This window comes from Grammomys surdaster, unplaced genomic scaffold (assembly GCF_004785775.1).
Source record: "Grammomys surdaster isolate TR1022 unplaced genomic scaffold, NIH_TR_1.0 126109, whole genome shotgun sequence".
In the NCBI taxonomy this organism is placed as follows: Eukaryota; Metazoa; Chordata; class Mammalia; order Rodentia; family Muridae; genus Grammomys; species Grammomys surdaster.
Window position 1 is genome coordinate 4,453,367 of NW_021620917.1, and position 18,497 is coordinate 4,471,863.

Consider the following 18,497-nt stretch of genomic DNA (forward strand, 5'->3'; position numbering starts at 1 on the left):
CTGTGTCTATAGGACAAGTCTGAGCGTGTGTCCACCTGTGTGGAGTGTACCTGTGTGTAGAGGACAAGTCTGAGCGTGTGTCCACCTGTGTGGAGTGCACTTGTGTCTATAGGACAAGTCTGAGCGTGTGTCCACCTGTGTGGGTGTGCCTGTGTCTATAGGACAAGTCTGAGCGTGTGTCCACCTGTGTGGAGTGTACCTGTGTGTATAGGACAAGTCTGAGCGTGTGTCCACCTGTGTGGAGTGCACTTGTGTGTAGAGGACAAGTCTGAGCATGTGTCCACCTGTGTGGGGCGCACCTGTGTGTAGGACAAGTCTGAGCGTGTGTCCACCTGTGTGGAGGTGCACTTGTGTCTATAGGACAAGTCTGAGCATGTGTCCACCTGTGTGGAGTGCACCTGTGTCTATAGGACAAGTCTGAGCATGTGTCCACCTGTGTGGAGTGTACCTGTGTGTAGAGGACAAGTCTGAGCGTGTGTCCACCTGTGTGGGGCGCACCTGTGTGTAGAGGACAAGTCTGAGCATGTGTCCACCTCTGTGGAGTGCACCTGTGTGTAGAGGACAAGTCTGAGCATGTGTCCACCTCTGTGGAGTGCACCTGTGTCTATAGGACAAGTCTGAGCGTGTGTCCACCTGTGTGGAGTGCACCTGTGTGTAGAGGACAAGTCTGAGCATGTGTCCACCTGTGTGGAGTGCACCTGTGTCTATAGGACAAGTCTGAGCGTGTGTCCACCTGTGTGGAGTGCACTTGTGTCTATAGGACAAGTCTGAGCATGTGTCCACCTGTGTAGGTGTGCCTGTGTGGGCAAAACTGCTGCCATTTTTTCATATACTGCCTACCTTGTGTCTTTTGATACAAGGTCTCTTACTGGCTTGAACCATACTAAGTAGTCAAGGCTGGCTATCCATTGAGCCTCAGGGATCCACTGTCTTTGCCTCCTAAGGGCTGGGCTTGCAAGTGTGAACCACTGTGTCCAGGTTTTTATGTGGGTTCTGGAGATCAGAGCCTCCTTGACTGCCCAGTCTTGATGGACAAGTTTTTGGAGGAAGTGTTACCATGTGGGATACCCAAGCCACAGAAGGCTGGAAGTTGTGATGCTCTTGTACAGAAAAGGCAAGTTTGTGTTGAAGATAGTTTGACTTATCAGTGAACGCAGTGTAGAATCAACATGGGAAGAGTCTTGCTGAAGCTCGTCTAGATTAGCTTGACCTGTGGGCATGTCTAAAGGCAAGGTGTTCAGTTACACTGTTTCAGAAAGAGCCATTCCCTGGGCTTGGGCTTTGAACTACCTTAGGGTAGATAAAGTGAGCTGAGCTCTAAGGCATGCCTTCATTTCTCTCCTCTGTCGACTGTGGGTGTGAAATAATCGGCTGCTCCAACACCCTGCTTTGTCTTCCCCGCAATGATGGACTGTGAGCTGGAATCGTGAGTTAGCGGAAACCCTTTATCCCTTAAGCTGTTGTCCTGTCTGGCATTTTATCACAGCACAGAAACAAAAGTGGGAAGCCAGGGAAACAGGAAGTACATTAGTTGTTGCCAGGAGCCGGTAGGTGTTGGAGGAAATGGATGGCTGGGTTTCTTTTTGAAATAACGAACACGTTTTCAATTGATTGTGGTGACAGTCACACAGTTTGTGAACCATTGAACTGTACACATTAAAAAGATGAATCACATGGCACATGAATTCTAGCCCAATAAAGAAAACTGTTTTGAAAGGAAGGGATGAGGAAGGGGCCGGGTGGAGGAGAGCCAGGGAGGAAGCAAGGGAGTGAGGGAGGGCAGATTGATACTCGCTTCAGAATGATCAAGCTTTGAGAAGGGTATGGAGAAAAAGCTGTCCACAAAAGGTTACATGTTTTGAATCTGCGCATCGGGAGAACCACGGACAGAAAGGAGACGTGTGGATGCAGATGGGACACTGGAGATCGAGTGACTGCTAATGGGGCTGGGGAAACAGCTCAGTGGAGAGCGCTTGCTGTACAGCGTAAGGACCTGAGCTTGACTTCTACCTCTCATGTAAACAGCCGGCACTATGATCAGGCCTATAACCCCAGTGCAGAGGGGCAGAGACAGGGGGATCCCTAGGTTTGATGATGGATGTCAGCCGGATTCCGGGTTCAGTGAGAGATGCCGTCTAGAAGGAGTAACACAGAGATGGTCAGGATGTCTGATGCTCTCTGCCTTTCATTTGTGCACACAGGTGTGCATGCCCATATACCTGCATATGCTCATGCACTGTACACACACACACACACACACAGAGAGAGAAAGAGAGAGAGAGAGAGAGAGAGAGAGAGAGAGAGAGGACCAAGTACTTTCTTCAAAAGAGTAACCACTAGTAGGTATGATATTTCTTTTAGGAAAGACAGAAGTACCTTAAAAATATTGGGCCACTATAAATAATAATGATAAATGAACCACATAGTATTGTTTAGGCTGGAAGCACGGCTCAGCAGCTAAACTCCTGCAGAGAACCCAGGTTCAGACTGAGCACCAGCATCACCAGCTCACAGTCACAAGTAACTACAGTTCCAGAAGATCTGACACCCTCTTCTGGCTTTCGTGAGCACACAAGCTACACATAAATGCGTACATTCAGGCCCTCATAAATAACAAATAATCCTTTAAGTCACTGAATTAAAATGAACAAGTTTATAGTGTTTGAGTTGTATTGTAATAAAACTACATTTAAAAAAAAAATGAGCTAATTAGAAATAGACCTCAAAAAAAAAGTGCAGAGGGGAAAAAGACAATATCAAAGGAGAATACAGCCAGTATAGTACCATTATGTGGCATCTGAAAGCAAATGGTATTATATAAATATTATTTGGGGAAAGATATATTCTTGGTAGGGTAAAACCTGCATGGAAAGAGCATATACCCCTATGACAGGACTTTCCATCTCTCCCTATAAACTGTCCTTTAAAAATGTTACTGCCCGTCTTTCTATTGTTTTGTGTTTAGTCTGTAAGAAAATGTACGCTTGTATTTATGTTCCCATCCCCTTCTCCCCCGGATAAGAGGCAATCTGTCCTATGCACTTTTCTCTGCCATACGTTTATTTTTAGCGATATTTGCCAGCCGTCACTTCCGAGCGTTTTATAGTATTGTTTCACAGAAGCTTTGTTATTAACCTTGTTGGGGTTTATGCCTCACAGGAGGAGGGCCAGCTATGGATGACTACATGGAGACGCTGAAGGATGAAGAGGAAGCCCTGTGGGACAACGTGGAGTGCAACCGGCACATGCTGAGCCGCTACATCAACCCCGCCAAGCTCACCCCCTACCTGCGCCAGTGCAAGGTCATCGACGAGCAAGATGAAGACGAGGTGCTCAATGCGCCCATGCTGCCGTCCAAGATCAACCGTGCAGGTAACGGAGGGAAGGGAAATGTGTGAACCACGCATGCCCAGTCAAGGGCATGCCTTCGATTAGCTGGATCTCCGGAAGAGGGCTTTGATTCTGGCGTTCAGAGATGTGTTGCTTGCCTTTCCCAAATGAGGCTTGGACGAACATCTACTCACCACCCCCAACCCCTGCGCTAGGCACCAGTGCCAGACCAAGGACACAGCTCCACCCAAGTCTATCCCAAGGAACCAATGGGTAACTTATCAGGGTGGGTGAGGAGTTACATAAGAATATACAGTGTTACTTACGGGGAACAGAGTTGAAGAGTTCCTTAGAGGAGCAGGCGTGGGGAACTCCCTCACACGAGTGTGGGTGAGAGGCTGCATATGTGGGTAAAGGGGTCCGCACAGTGTGTGTGAAGGTCTCCTCGCGGAAGCCTGGGTAAGCGGTCCCGCACTTGCAAGCAGCTACACTGAAGAGTCCACAGCAGTTGTCACTGCCTCTGAAACCTCTGGGTGGGACCTTGTGAGCCTCCTGACCTTCATGATGCCCAAGCCTTGGCATGCCTTCATGGGAGCATCCCTGATCCTTTCATATCTGGGTTGAAATTTTACATTACCTGGAGGAAAGGACATCACAGTAGGCCACTCCCTGCCCTGTCTAAGCCTTGTGTGTGCAGAACTCAGAAGCAGTGAACTCGAAGGGGAGGGTACATGTTCTGCGTTTACGAACCTCCAATGAAGTTTGGCTTCACCTCACGTTACTGAATGTCAGCAGACGGCAGGTCACACTACTGATTAGTGACACCTTTGACCTTGTCAATAGTAAAGACAACAGCAAGACCCGTATCACATCCCAGTGCTGCAGAGATAGATAGATAGATAGATAGATAGATAGATAGATAGATAGATAGATAGATATGTAGATATGTAGATATATAGATATCTATAGATATATAAGTCTTCCTTTCTGGTCTGATGTATACAATGTTTTAAAATACCATTTTGCTGGGAGATGTACCTGTGTCATAGAGCCCCTGCCTCGAATCCCCTAGTGAAGGGCTAGGAGCATGGCTCAGTGGTAGAGCACTTCCCTAGAATCCCCCAGTGAGGTTCTGGGGTGTGGCTCAGTGGTAGAGCCCCTGCCTAGAATCCCCCAGTGAGGGGCTGGGGTGTGGCTCAGTGGTAGAGCCCCTGCCTAGAATCCCCCAGTGAGGGGCTGGGGCGTGGCTGAATGGCAGAGTGTTTGCCTAGTTAGCACAAGTTCCTGGTTTCCAGCCCCATCACCACAATACTATGTCCACTATACTAAGAAGAAACCCACAGGCTCCTAATGGCTCACAGGACGTGCTCCACTTTACTGTGCTCTTTGATGCACCCATGTTTGTGTACTCATCTCTGCGCCGTCCACTGGGTCACACTACACAGTGTTTTTTTCTGCAGATCACAGTTGGAAGGGTTTGAAAATGCCCACCCCGCAGCACAGACGACAAGCAGTCGGCAAGCTTCCGTTGTCTCTTGCATCCATGGAGGCCAGCCTTAATTAAGCACAGCATGCTTTCCCACTGGGCTTGGATGGCGCTTTGGAATCCTTTTCAATGTAGTGCTCCAGGCAGCTTAAACTAAACAGCCGAAACTGACACAGGACGGAATGGATCCTTTCTGTCCTGGGGAAACAGTGGAGTGTTGGGAACCTCGGGGGAAGCGATATCTGAAAATATTTAAGGAAAGATCATGAAGTATAAACAGTAAGAGAAATCAGTAGTGTCTTAGCCCTTGTATTTGTTGATATAACAAAAACCTGAGGCAGGACAGTTTATAAAGAAGAAAAGGTGTGTTTAACTTAGATTAGACTCAGCTCTGGCGAAAGATCTCTTATTCGTGTCATTTGATAGAAGGGGCGCTGAGTCAGGAAATGATGACAGCACCAGGACACCAGAGAGACTTTTCAGGAACAAAGTCTGGATCCTGAATGCTTCTAGGATCCTCCACCGGGCCCTCCCTTTAAGGTCCCGCCACCAAGTATATTCTCTAGAATTAAGGACCAAGCTCCCAACACACAAACCTTTAGGAGGACAAAAAAAAAAATCAAACTACAGCAAGGAGGATAGATGCTAGAAACTGTAAGACTCTGACGAGCCTTAGTTTACTGGGGACCCCCTGAGTGAACAACATGGAGCCGGGGATCATTGTAAAAGCAAGAGGAATTTTTACTGTTCCAGCATGCTGGGGTCATCCTGCATCCAAAAGGAGAGGCGACCCCTAGAAGCTCGTTCAGCGGGCATTTATAGTCTCCAGGGGTAGCATAGAGAAACAGCAGCTAGGCACAGTATGTTTGGCAGAACAGTGTGACTTTTAAACTGATTGGCCTTTAGGGAATGAAGTGGCACTTCCTTTGTCTGCGGGTGACCAGCGGTTCGTCCTGTGGGATGTGTCCATGTGCTCTGGGCTTCCCCCACCCGCAGGTCGTTCTTCTCCCCTGTTTTCTGAGGGACGTTGATTAGTCTCTCTCTTCCGGGGGGGGGGCTTTCCTGAGCTGTCCAGGAATGTTAATTAGCCTCTCTGTTCCTGAGCTGACCACTTCAAAACCTCAGGAAGAATTCCACATAAAGATGTCTCCAGGATGTGTAAGACTCCCAAAGAATAGATCTGTGCCCCTTCCCGATGACTCCCCAGCTTTCCACATGTATTACTTACCTTTCTCTTTGCTAGGAGGGAAAGGTTTGTTTTGACTCACAGTCTGTGGTGACTCAATCCATCGTGGCTGGTCATATTGCACGGACATACAGGAAGCTAAACATAAGCAGGAAATGGGGCTGGGCTACAAAACCTTCCCAAACAGTGCCACCAGCTGAGGACCGAGTGTTCAAACATGCCAGCCTTTGGAAGGCATTTCACACTCAAATAGCATGCAGATATGTATCTTCCTGCACTGAATCCCAGAGAGCTGGGCAATTATTATCCCATAGCACAGACTCCCACTCTTCTCTGACACAGAAGAGCAGGTGCCTTTGTCTTCAGTTTTGGGTTGTTGTTGTTGTTGTTGTTGTTGTTTTCTGGCTTCATGGGGTTTGGTTTTTGTCTTTTTGTGTTACTTGGGAGTCAAACCCAGGGCCTTCCACACGCAAGGCAAAATTGCTCAGTCACTGAGCTACGTGCCCAGCCCCCTCGTGGTTTGTGGTTTGTTTTAGTGCTGATAGATTAGGAAAATCTTTGAAAGTGCTGGTTTATGGCTGTCTCTGGCAATAATGCCATCTATCCAGGTTTTATCCATTAATTAACACATTAAACACTCATGAGACTTTGCCAAGGACCTGGCTCTTTACCCACATTGTCCAGACTCTGTGCTATAACTCGGGAATGAGAACAGGGTGAGACTTTGGGTGTGGTGGCTCACATTTTAATCCTAGTGCTGGGGAGACAGAGATTGGCTGAGGTTCACTGGCCACAGTGTACATCAGCAAAAGGCCCCGAATCAAAGAGGAAGGAGTCTGAGAGAGTCATTGTCCCCATTACAGGGCAACAGCATTTAAACTCCTCCAAATGAGACACTTATATCACACACACACACACACACACACACACACATGCATCTTCACACACACAAGGTTCAGGGATCATAAAGAAAGAGCAGAAAGAAAGTAAGAGTCAGGGGTAGCGGGTGTCTAGGGAAGGAAAACATTTGTCAGACATGGCAAGGCTATTGCACACAAGAATTCACACTTGGCACACACAAGACCTGCTCAAGGAAAACCCAGCCAAATGCAGCCTAGGTAATAGAGGGTCTCGAGAATTCTTCATGAAATCTTAGCCCTAGCTGGCTATTGGCAGTTGGTATCTTCTGGGAGGGGGAGAGTCAGTTTTCTTCAAAGAGTTGGGGGATGGATGCAGGAGAATCCCTGGAAGCTAACAGACCAGCTAGCCTGGAATTTTCAGTGGCAAACAAGATCATCTGTCTCAAGTAAGGTGAAAGTCAAGGACTAATTCTTGAGGTTTTCTTCTGACCTACACACATACACCATGGCACATAAGTTCCCAAGTGAACACACACAGACACACACACACAGAGAGAGAGAGAGAGAGAGAGAGAGAGAGAGAGAGAGAGAGAGAGAGAGAGAGAGAAATATGGTAAGACTATCTTCTTGGACCTGTTAAAGGTTATAGGTTTAGGAGGACACAGAGACTGTCTTCCAGTCAAACACATTCTCACTGCTTGGACTGAACTTCTTCTCCCCAGGCCGATTGTTGGACATTCTTCACACCAAGGGACAAAGGGGTTATGTGGTCTTCCTGGAGAGCCTGGAGTTTTACTACCCAGAACTTTACAAGCTGGTGACTGGAAAGGAGCCCACCCGGAGATTCTCTACCATTGTGGGTAAGTGGCTTTGCTACCAGGGGCAAGGGAAATCTAGTAGGAGGATGTGTGTTTGTGTGTGTGTGTGTGTGTATGATATGTGTGCATATGCATGTGTGAATGTGTGTGTGCATTCATGTGCACATGTGTGTGCATGTGTGTACAAGTGAGTCATGCAGATGTGTTATGGACATGTGAGTGCGTGCTCATGTGAATGTGTGTGTGTGTGTGTGTGTGTGTGTGTCCCTCTGTGGGATAGTGACATGCCGTACACTTGGGCTGACCGTCACTTACTTCAATGATGCCACAAGACAGGTGATGGGGACAAACTCAAGCACAGACTAAGAGTACTGGGTGGTCATTAATCACCCCTCAAAACAGGGCTGTAACCAGGGCAAACATTTATTCTATCTTCGGAATCCTCCTTCCTGGATTCTCTACCCCATGCCCAGACCCCAGGATCCCTTTATCCAATCAAGGTCTCCTGTGGCGGCCTCTCGGTTCTCCAGGGGTCACTTTGCCAGTTTAGAACCAAGACACGAGTCTTCAATTTGACCACAAGGTCACTACATACAACATGTTCCAGTTCCTCGCTGGCCCTCTTCTTTCTCTCCCTCCCTCCTTCCCTCCCTCTCCTTCCAATATTGCTGCCCAAACCATGACCAAACCTCACCCTCTGCCATGACCCAGTGACACACTCTCATGACCCCGTGCCTAGACTGTGTGGAATCTTCACAGTCTAGCTATATTGTTATCATTACTTGATTTTTATAAATAGCTGTCCGTCTTGCTACACAGTAAGATCCACTGCAATGAAGGCCTGTTTGGCTCACCCTAAAATCCCAGTGGCCAGTGGGAGCGAAGAGCCTGGTCAATGCTGCTCTCCCTGCCTGGAGCACATGGTTATAATCCCAGATACTTGGGAGGCTGAGTAGGCAAATTCAAGGGGAAGAACAGCCTGGACAACTCAGTTACAGAACACTGGAGTTACAGCTAAGGGCTATAAGTCAAACCTCAGCATTACGATAAATAAACAAAGAAAAAGTTGGTGGCTGTATTTGCTGATGTTCTTGTTCCTGTGACAAAATACAAAAGCAAGTTAAGAAAGGAAGAGGGTTTTATGAGGGTACAAATCCGTCATGGTGGGGAGGGCCTGGCCGCAGGAGCACGAGGCAGCCAGCCACATGCATCCACAGTCAGGAAGCTGAGAGAGATGGATGCTGGGGCCCAGCTCATGTTCTTTTTATTCAGCCCAAGACCCTGGACCCTGGAACCGTGCAGCTAGAATGTGTCAGTTAACCTCATCTAGGTAATTCCTCAAAGGTACGCCCAGAGGTTTACGCCCAGAGGTTTGCCTCCTGGGCGATCCTAGATCCTGACCATAGCAATATAGAACATCTCAGTGAGTGTTTGAGTGAGTAGATGTCACCGCCACTACCCTGCACCTCAGGTCTGACTGGGTACCCCTCTCCACAGTGGAGGAAGGCCATGAGGGCCTCACGCACTTCCTGATGAACGAGGTTATCAAACTGCAGCAGCAGGTGAAAGCCAAGGACCTTCAGCGCTGCGAGCTGCTGGCCAAGTCCCGGCAGCTGGAGGATGAGAAGAAGCAGCTGAGCCTGATTCGGGTGGAGCTGCTGACCTTCCAGGAGCGGTACTACAAGATGAAGGAGGAGCGGGACAGCTACAACGATGAACTGGTCAAGGTCAAGGACGACAACTACAACTTAGCCATGCGCTACGCACAGCTCAGCGAGGAGAAAAACATGGCGGTGATGCGGAGCCGAGACCTCCAACTCGAGGTGGGAATGCCTGAGCTCTGGCTAAACTGAGGGAGGGGAAAAGAAACGTCCTGGGGACTCACCGCCCCTAGAAGGGCACATGCAGATACGCCACACATCCCTCCCCCAGCTTTGTGCCCCAGACAAGTGAAGAGACGGAGGGTGGAGGATACAGGCTCTGCAGAGGGTGCTAGAGCCACCGGGCACCAGAGTTTTTCAAGCACCTGGATTCATCCACCTAGATCCACTGTGCACTTGTGCAGACACACACATGGTGGTCAGAGGGTGATGAGCCTAGATCCGCCCTGCACATGTGCAGGCTCGTGCACTAAAGGCTCATGGGAAGTTAGGGAACCTAGATCCACTCTGCATACATACAGACACAGGCACACAGACACTGTGTTCCAGGAAAGAGGAGAGGAGACATTGGAGATTTAGGGCTAAAGGTGTGTGACAGGACGTGGGAGAAGACCCACGGCCCCGTATTGTGATGCTCACAAAACTTAGTGGGAAAAATGGATAGCACGTGTTGGGTAGGTGTAAATTCCTAAGGGCCTGTATTTGCAGAGCTCAGCGTGGTTGCTAGCACACAAGACAAGCAATTATGTTTAGCAGAAAGAAGAACCAGCCAAATGATTGTCATATTAAATAACTCCTAAGTAGAAAAGTGGAAGGTTGGCTTCATTTCAATTTTTTGTTTATCTGTTTGTTTTTATTCTTCTGAGACAGGGTTTCACTATGTAGCCCAGGCTGGCCTTGAACCCACAGCCCTCCTGCCTCAGCCTCATAAATTCTGGGATTATGGGCCTATATCACTGTGCTCTCATCTTTCCTTTGGTTTATTGATGACCACCATATTCCTAGCTCTGTTCCTTCCAGGTGTATGAACCTTATGCCTAAGGTGCCTCCATGGAACTCTGGGAAAATTCACCTGATGATTTGAGATGTAGCATATCAAGAATAGAAGATAAACCCACATATGAATGTTTACACCTGTATCCTAGAGCTCAGGAAGTCGAGGCAGGAGGATCACAAGTCTCCATGCGGGTTCAGCTCACGCTACATAACAAAAGAGCAAGACTCTGTCTAAAAGTAAAAAATAGGATAAGGAATGAGGAGAGAGTAAGGGGCTGTTTGTGGCTCCCCCAAAGGTACAGGAAATGCCGTGGGAGATGGGACAGAAAGGAGGGAGAGCAGAGGAAGGGGTGGCAGGTATTGGAGTGCTGTCTTCCAGACCTGATCATTGCACTCCTGAGCTCCCAGGAGCTGTGACTAGATGCACAAGACATCTTGCCATGGAAGGGGGAAGGGCCTATGTCCCCAGCCCTCCCTAGGGATCTATAAACAACTCATGGTCACTGAAGGAAGGAGAGACATCTTCAGTGGTGTAGCCGTCGGTAAAGTGTCCATATTCCTGTCAATATCCTGTCATCTTTGCCCCTATAAAGCAACCCTAATGAAACTCACCGGGTCTCCCAGAAAGGGGGGTACTAGTTGGGAACAGAAAGGGGATCAACAAGAGAGAGGGGGGACAAGAGAGCTTAATGAGGTGAATATGATTTTAAAAATTAATAAAAGGTGTGCATGCGTGAAAATGTCAGGATGAAACCCATTATGCAAAATTAATACATGCTAGTTGATATCTTAATAATAAATAAAATTTTATTATATTAATATGATTTAATATAATAATATTGTTTAATAATAAATAAAATAGACTGAGGAAGCAAGTCAGGGGCAGACATGTAAAACAACAACAACACACACACACACACACACACACACACACACACAAAACCCAGTCGGGGACCTCTTGGATCCTTTCATCTTCTTAAATGGTTGGAGAAACAGTGAGCTTGGAACTAAATGAGCAAATGGTGCAAAAGAGGGAGGGAGAGATGGTGCAGGCCCGAATCATGGGCACAGTGAGAACTCTGGGATTTATTCTCCCAGTGATGGGAAGCCACTGACGGATGGTGAACTGGGGAATGACGGCTGATTTATCTCTCGGGAGGCTTGCTCTGGCTGCAGAGTGGGAAGCAGACTCAGGATATTTATTAAGCACCTGCCATGAGTATGACACTATGCTAAGCACTGCAGGGGACACGGGGATAAATAACCTGAGCTCTGCTCCAGTCACGTCCAATTTAATGAAGTGGACTGGTCAGCAAACAGACTGTGCGAATTCAGGGGGATTGAGTCTTCATCAGCACAAAGCCAGGCATGCAGGATGCATGCTTATTACTCCCAACACGAGGGAGAATGAGGCACGAAGATCACAAGTTCAAGGCCGATGCTGGCTACGTAACAAGTCTAAAGCCAGCCTGGGTGACACAACGGGACCTTGCCTCAGAAATTACGGGAGGGCTAGAGAGAGGGCTCAGTGGTCAAGAGCACTCGATACTCTTTCAGAGGGCTCAGGTTCAGTTCCCAGCACCCACACAGCAGCTCACACCATCTGTAGCACCAGTTCCAGAATATCTCACGCCCTCTTCTGGCCTTCACCAGGCACATATGTGTTGCAGACACACATGCACACAAAACACTCATCTCCATAAAATAAATAAATCTTTTATTTGGAAAGGATGTTCTTTCAGAGTCAGATTTTCACTTCCGACTTCATGGCCTTATTGGCTAGGGCCTTGTGGTTTATGGGTTATTCGTTGATTTGTTGGTTTGTTGATTTGGTTGGTTTTTTTTCTTCTCACTTGTATAAGAGATAGGAAAAATGGTGTCTATGCCCTAGGACTGCAGAGAAAACACCATCAATCTCTAGCAGAGTAACTCTCACACATGTGTGGGACCGGAAGTCTGGACACAACCTGAGACCACTTTCTTGGGCTGAACATCAAAGATGCTGACTAGCAGTTGCTTTATAGCGATCAAAGAGAAGAGGCCTCTGGGGTGTTTACTTAGGAGTCAGAAATGCCAGCCTGTAGCAGAGACTTAGAAGTTTCCTTCTTAGAACTTTATTCTGAATTATGCTCCAATAGATGGATGGATGGATAGATAGATAGATAGATAGATAGATAGATAGATAGATAGATAGATAGATAGATATTTGGGGCATTGCCTGTGTCAGGAAATGTATATGCAAGTGTATGTCTAAGTATAAAACCCAGAGGAAACTTCAGTCATCCATCTCTCAGGCACCACTCACCTTGAATTTTCAGATCAGGCTCTCACTGGCCTTCAACTCACCTAGTAAGATGGACTGGCTGACCAGTGAGCCTTCCCAACACTTGAGTTATAGGCACACACCACTGTGTCCAGTTTTTGATGTGGTCACTGGGGATCCAAACTGAGGTACTGATGCTCTTTGCCAACTGAGGCATCTCCTGAGCCCTCTTCGCAGCATTCCCTGGCAGCCATCCTCACCCCTCTGCTACCGTGCATATTTTCAGATCGACCAACTCAAACACCGACTGAACAAGATGGAGGAGGAATGCAAGCTGGAGAGAAATCAGTCCCTCAAGCTCAAGAATGACATTGAGAACAGGCCCAAGAAGGAGCAGGTCCTGGAACTGGAGCGGGAGAATGAGATGCTGAAGACCAAAATCCAGGAGCTGCAGTCCATCATCCAGGTGAGACACACCGTCCTTATGTAGGCGAGGGCTAGGTGGTGCAAGTTGGGTGTATCTGCTGGAGGACAAATACCAAGTCCCAGCTTACTAGCTACAGGGTCACAGACAGTGCACATCAGCCTTGGCACCAGACTTCCTCCCAAGAAAAGTAAAAGTGACTACCAACCATGCTGTTGCCAGAGGTTGACATCATATGAAAGGGTTTGTTGTTGTTGTCGTGTTGTTGTTTGATTGATTTTTGGCCAGACCTAGTAGTGCAGGTCTGTCATCCTAGCTACTTGAGAGGCTGAAGTTAGGTAACTGTAAGATTCGGGGCTCCCTAGGATAGCAAAATGTGTTCAGAGCAACCAGGACAACTTGGTGAGATAGTGTCTAAAATTTTATAAGTTTAAAGAGGGATGAGATGTGGCTCAGTGGTAGAACCCCTGCCTAGAATCCCCCAGTGAGGGGCTGGGGTGTGGCTCAGTGGTAGAGCCCCTGCCTAGAATCCCCCAGTGAGGGGCTGGGGTGAGGCTCAGTGGTAGAGCCCCTGCCTAGAATCCCCCAGTGAGGGGCTGGGGCATGGCTCAGTGGTAGAGCCCCTGCCTAGAATCTCCCAGTGAGGGGCTGGGGTGTGGCTCAGTGGTAGAGCCCCTGCCTAGAATCCCCCAGTGAGGGGCTGGGGTGTGGCTCAGTGGTAGAACCCCTGCCTAGAATCCCCCAGTGAGGGGCTGGGGCGTGGCTCAGTGGTAGAGCCCCTGCCTAGAATCCCCCAGTCAGGGGCTGGGGTGTGGCTCAGTGGTAGAGCCCCTGCCTAGAATCCCCCAGTGAGGGGCTGGGGCATGGCTCAGTGGTAGAGCCTCTGACTTAGATGTGTGATGCCCTGAATTCAATCGGATGGCAGTGCCTTGAACATTTTAGGCAAAGTCTCTATCACTGAACTCTATCCTCAGCCCTTAATTATAGATGAGAATACTTATAAAGGAAAAATGGCAAATGAGGATCACTGTCCACATGGAAGCCAATGCCCTAGCTCTGAGGGAAGAGAACACTCAGGAAAATGTAGAGATCCCCAGACACTATACTGAACATGATTCCATATGCATCAACCTCAAGCCCCTCCCATATTTGTCACCGCAGAAATGTGTGGCTACAGAAAGAAATTTAACACTCACTGCGGGTAAATGTTCCAAAATACATCTTCAAGGGAAGAAAACATATCTCGTCCTTACAGAATGACCCCCTTGACTGCCCTGGGGCTTAGCGCTCTTGAAGCAGAGACTAGTCCTAGATCGTTGAGATCTGCTAATCTAGGCATTTCAGAGGGATGGGTGAGATACAGAGGTGTTTCCCTTCTTGTCCCCTCCGAAGGGTCTTGAGGAGTCACAAATGCTTCTCTGGGCTCCAGTAAGAGCTGGGAGAGAGCGGTGGGCTCTAGGTCTCTGGCTTCTTTACAGGTAATAAATTCAAATGATAATAAGTCTCTAAAAGACCTAAGACAAATCCCCTCGTGCATCCGCTGTCATGCCACAAAATCTTCCGCCATCTTGGGGCTGCCCGGAGGTAGCTCTTCCTTGTATACTGTCTTCTTCCTTGTGTACTTACCTCTCTATCCCCAATCCTACCCAGGCTGGCAAGCGCAGCCTCCCTGACTCAGACAAGGCCATCTTGGACATCCTGGAACATGACCGGAAGGAGGCACTAGAGGACCGGCAGGAACTGGTCAACAAAATTTACAACCTACAAGAGGAAGTCCGCCAGGCGGAGGAGCTGCGGGACAAGGTGGGAGTACTACGGAGTCAGGGGATCAACAGCCAGCCAGTGCCTTTCCCAGCAGAGTGCACAGATGCATGCTAACAGGAATTTCTGACGTTATACCCTAGTCTGAATTGCCTGTACCACATGTCCTGGCATCCAGCCCCATTGTAAATGTATACATTGTAAATGTGTAGTGCTGTCCCTGCCATCCCCTTGCTGGTCCAAGTCACCAAGGATGTGTCTCCACAATCCATCCCTCAACAATCCACTGGTGATTGGCCAGCCTCCTCCCATAGTCCCTCTTGATCAGATAACTGGCAAACAAAACCAAATTAACACGCAAACTTGAGAGGGGATAAGCTAACTGTAGCCACTAAGCAAACAGCCATTGGATTAGGCTCAGGCTGTAAAGTGCGAGCATGAAGATTTAGATTCCTGTGACCCATTTTAAAAGCCAGACATGGTGACAGACAAATGTTATCCTAGTACTTGGGAGGCAGAGACTGGAGGATGCCTGGGGATGGCTGACCAGCCAGTCAGTGAGTAACCAATGAGAGACCGTGTCTCAAGAAAAATAAGGAGAGTGTTAAAGATACGTGACGTTGGCCCCTGGCCTCATGCATTCTCGTTTGCATGTGTGTACACATCACATACACCACACACACATAGCCACAGACACACATACACACCACACATGCACATATACCACACACAGGCACACACACACGTAGCCACACACATAGCCTCACACACATAGCCACAGACACACATACACACATACCACACATACAGACACACACATAGCCACACATATATGCACAACACACACACACTTGCACACACACACAGCCACATACACACATATGCACACCACATACATGTAGCCACACACACATGCACATGCCACACACATGCACACAAGTAACTATATGCCACACACACATAGCTACATATACACACACACCACACACATAGCCACATATACACACATACACACCACATACATGTATCGATATATACTACCCACACAGCCACACACATCACCCACACATAGCCACATACACATCATACCACATACACATAGCCACACATACACATGTAGCCACACACCACACACACATAGCCACACATATATGCACACCACACACACACTCGCACATACACACAGCCACATACACACACATGCACACCACATGCATGTAGCCACACACACATGCACATGCCACACATACACACACACACACACACACATGCGCACACACACACGGCCACTATCCCTAACCTCTTGAAGAACCAGGATTGCTTTGCTCTCTCATGTTGCTCGCAGTACCTGGAAGAGAAGGAAGACCTGGAACTCAAGTGCTCAACCCTGGGGAAGGACTGTGAAATGTACAAGCACCGCATGAACACAGTCATGCTACAGCTGGAGGAGGTGGAGCGGGAGCGTGATCAGGTATGGCGCCACCCTGGATGTGGCAGACTGCTGTGGCCCACGGAGTCTATTTGCTTGTGGCCTATGGCCATGTGGTCTATCTCCCTGACCATACAGAGCTTCCTCATGAATCCATCATCTCTGTCCCCAGCTCAAAGACAAATTCCATATCGGGATAAGTGGGTCAGAATGCACGTACCTTAAGGGATCAGGGAGGCCTGAGCTGAACTCCAGTGGCTCCCATAACAGAGCATGGTGCTTAGCTGGTCTCATAGTAAAATGAGAAAGTTGAAATCCAATTGTGTACCTCAAAAAGTGTGAGCCCAAAGCAAGGTATCCCCATGAAGGCTCAGTGTCCTCATATGTACAATGGGTCTTGTTTCTACATTAGCATGGTATAGACCCAGAGAGAGGGAAGGTAAGACACAGTCCTTCACACTGTCCCTGATACATGCCAACAACAGGTTAGGGTTACAGGATCCAGAAGTTAGAGATTGGGTGCCTGGGGCCAGTCCTGGTTTGGTGGGCGGAGAGATCTTTCTTCTCCTCATCAGTTCTTCTTGAGGCAGCTAAGGAGGATAGAAAGAGCATCGGGAGGTGGGGTGTAAGACTTGTTCTTAGGAGATTCGGGGTAAGGCCTTGGGCATTACGAGATTCAAGGTAAGACTTTGGTCTTACAAGATATTTAGGGTTGCTGTTTAATAAAATCTTACTTATCTACATTACTAAAGTTTACTTTTTATGCCACTGTAGCTGACCTGCCTTCTGGTATCCTCTGAAGCCAGAAACTACAATTTCTGGCACTAGCACCTCAGCCCCAAAACAGCAGAGGATTAGGGAAATAGCCTTTGTACTCTCTCAGCAGGAGCTGCTAGGCCCTAATTTATGCCTGCTAGTCTGAGGTCACAGGAAGGAAAGACACTTAGAGATGTGGTTATAGCTTTATTACTAAGTTGTTAAAAGTTTCCAGTGAAAGCTATCTAAGGGGAAAAGCAGAAAGGTCCTAAGTGAGGGAAAAGGAAAACTTATATTCTATCTGGGAAAAGGGAAAAACTCTATTACCTCTATTCTATCTTCTAACTGTATTCTATAACTAACTCTATTCTATATCTAACTAACTCTCTTCTCTTTGTCCTCAGTACTTGTATATCTTACAGAGTACATGGTCACATGTTACAAAGTTCATCACACGTTCACACCAAAAATCAAATCATAAATTGAAATAGAAGTTTACAACAGAGAATGTTTACATGCATATCCATTAGGAGTAATTATCTGGCTAAACATTCATCACCTGTCTAGCTCCACAGGTTCATGGAAGGTTTAAAACTATAACTAAGAAATTAGTGAAGTTTTGTATAGAGAAACCCAGGCAATATTTTATCTTCTGTCCTAGTACCTATAATAAATTGTGAGTTCCCTTTTAGTGACCTTTGATTAATTGTTTTACAACCTCTTGGAATGTGCTCTGAGCAGGAGAGAGTCTGGTTACTATCTAAGGGCTGACTGATGACACTTGGGAGACTGGCAGAGTTCTCATTGCAGTCTTGACTATCAGAAAGGGACCTAATAGCAGTCCCACTATAAAAGAGCTTAATAATCATTGATATAATTTTAGGAATTCTTGTAGGATCATCATTAAGACTTAAGAAGTCATCTTTTTGTCTATATAGCATCACTACAAGTCAGTACATCTTCGTGGGTCTGCAGAGTTCTGCTCCAAAGGGATGTGCTATTGCTTAGTGATAGTTACATATGTTTAATAATAATAATAGGAAAAGCATATTAATAGCAGGAATCTTTCCTAAAATAAGTTATCCACAGCCTTGCTGGATAAGGACTCACTTGTCACAGATTATATAATAATCCAAGTCAAGCATTTCAGGATGATCACCTGCTAATTATTAGCTTGTCCCATTATGGCTCCTGACAATTGGGATGTCCAAACTTCAGGGACAAGCAGGGTGTGCCAGTGAAGGCTTCCCACCTCAGCGTTTAGGAGACAGGGATAGGAGAGTCATAAGCTCAAAGCCTGCTGAGGCTACAACAATGAGTTTAGCATCAGTTGGGTAATTTAGCGAGACCCTGTCTCCAAATGAAAAGCAAGAAGATAGCTGGGGATGGGGCTTAACAGTAGAATGTGTACCTAACAGTGGAATATGGATGAAGCATGGCTCGGTGGTAGAGCCCCTGCCTAGAATCCCCCAGTGAGGACCTGGGGTGTGGCTCAGTGGTAGAGCCCCTGCCTAGAATCCCCCAGTG

The 18,497-nt window shown here is 47.5% G+C and overlaps 1 protein-coding gene across 2 annotated transcripts in view; it reads left to right on the plus strand.

Annotated features, from left to right (window-relative positions):
- Card11 (caspase recruitment domain family member 11) overlaps positions 1-18,497 on the plus strand; it is a 135,400-nt gene that overhangs the window by 88,165 nt on the left and 28,738 nt on the right. For both annotated transcript variants that reach the window (XM_028756136.1, XM_028756137.1), the window contains exons 3-8: positions 3,160-3,372; positions 7,585-7,722; positions 9,178-9,503; positions 12,887-13,066; positions 14,675-14,827; positions 16,131-16,256. In XM_028756136.1, coding sequence (XP_028611969.1) covers positions 3,160-3,372; positions 7,585-7,722; positions 9,178-9,503; positions 12,887-13,066; positions 14,675-14,827; positions 16,131-16,256 — 1,136 coding nt within the window. The remainder of the gene's footprint in view (positions 1-3,159; positions 3,373-7,584; positions 7,723-9,177; positions 9,504-12,886; positions 13,067-14,674; positions 14,828-16,130; positions 16,257-18,497) is intronic.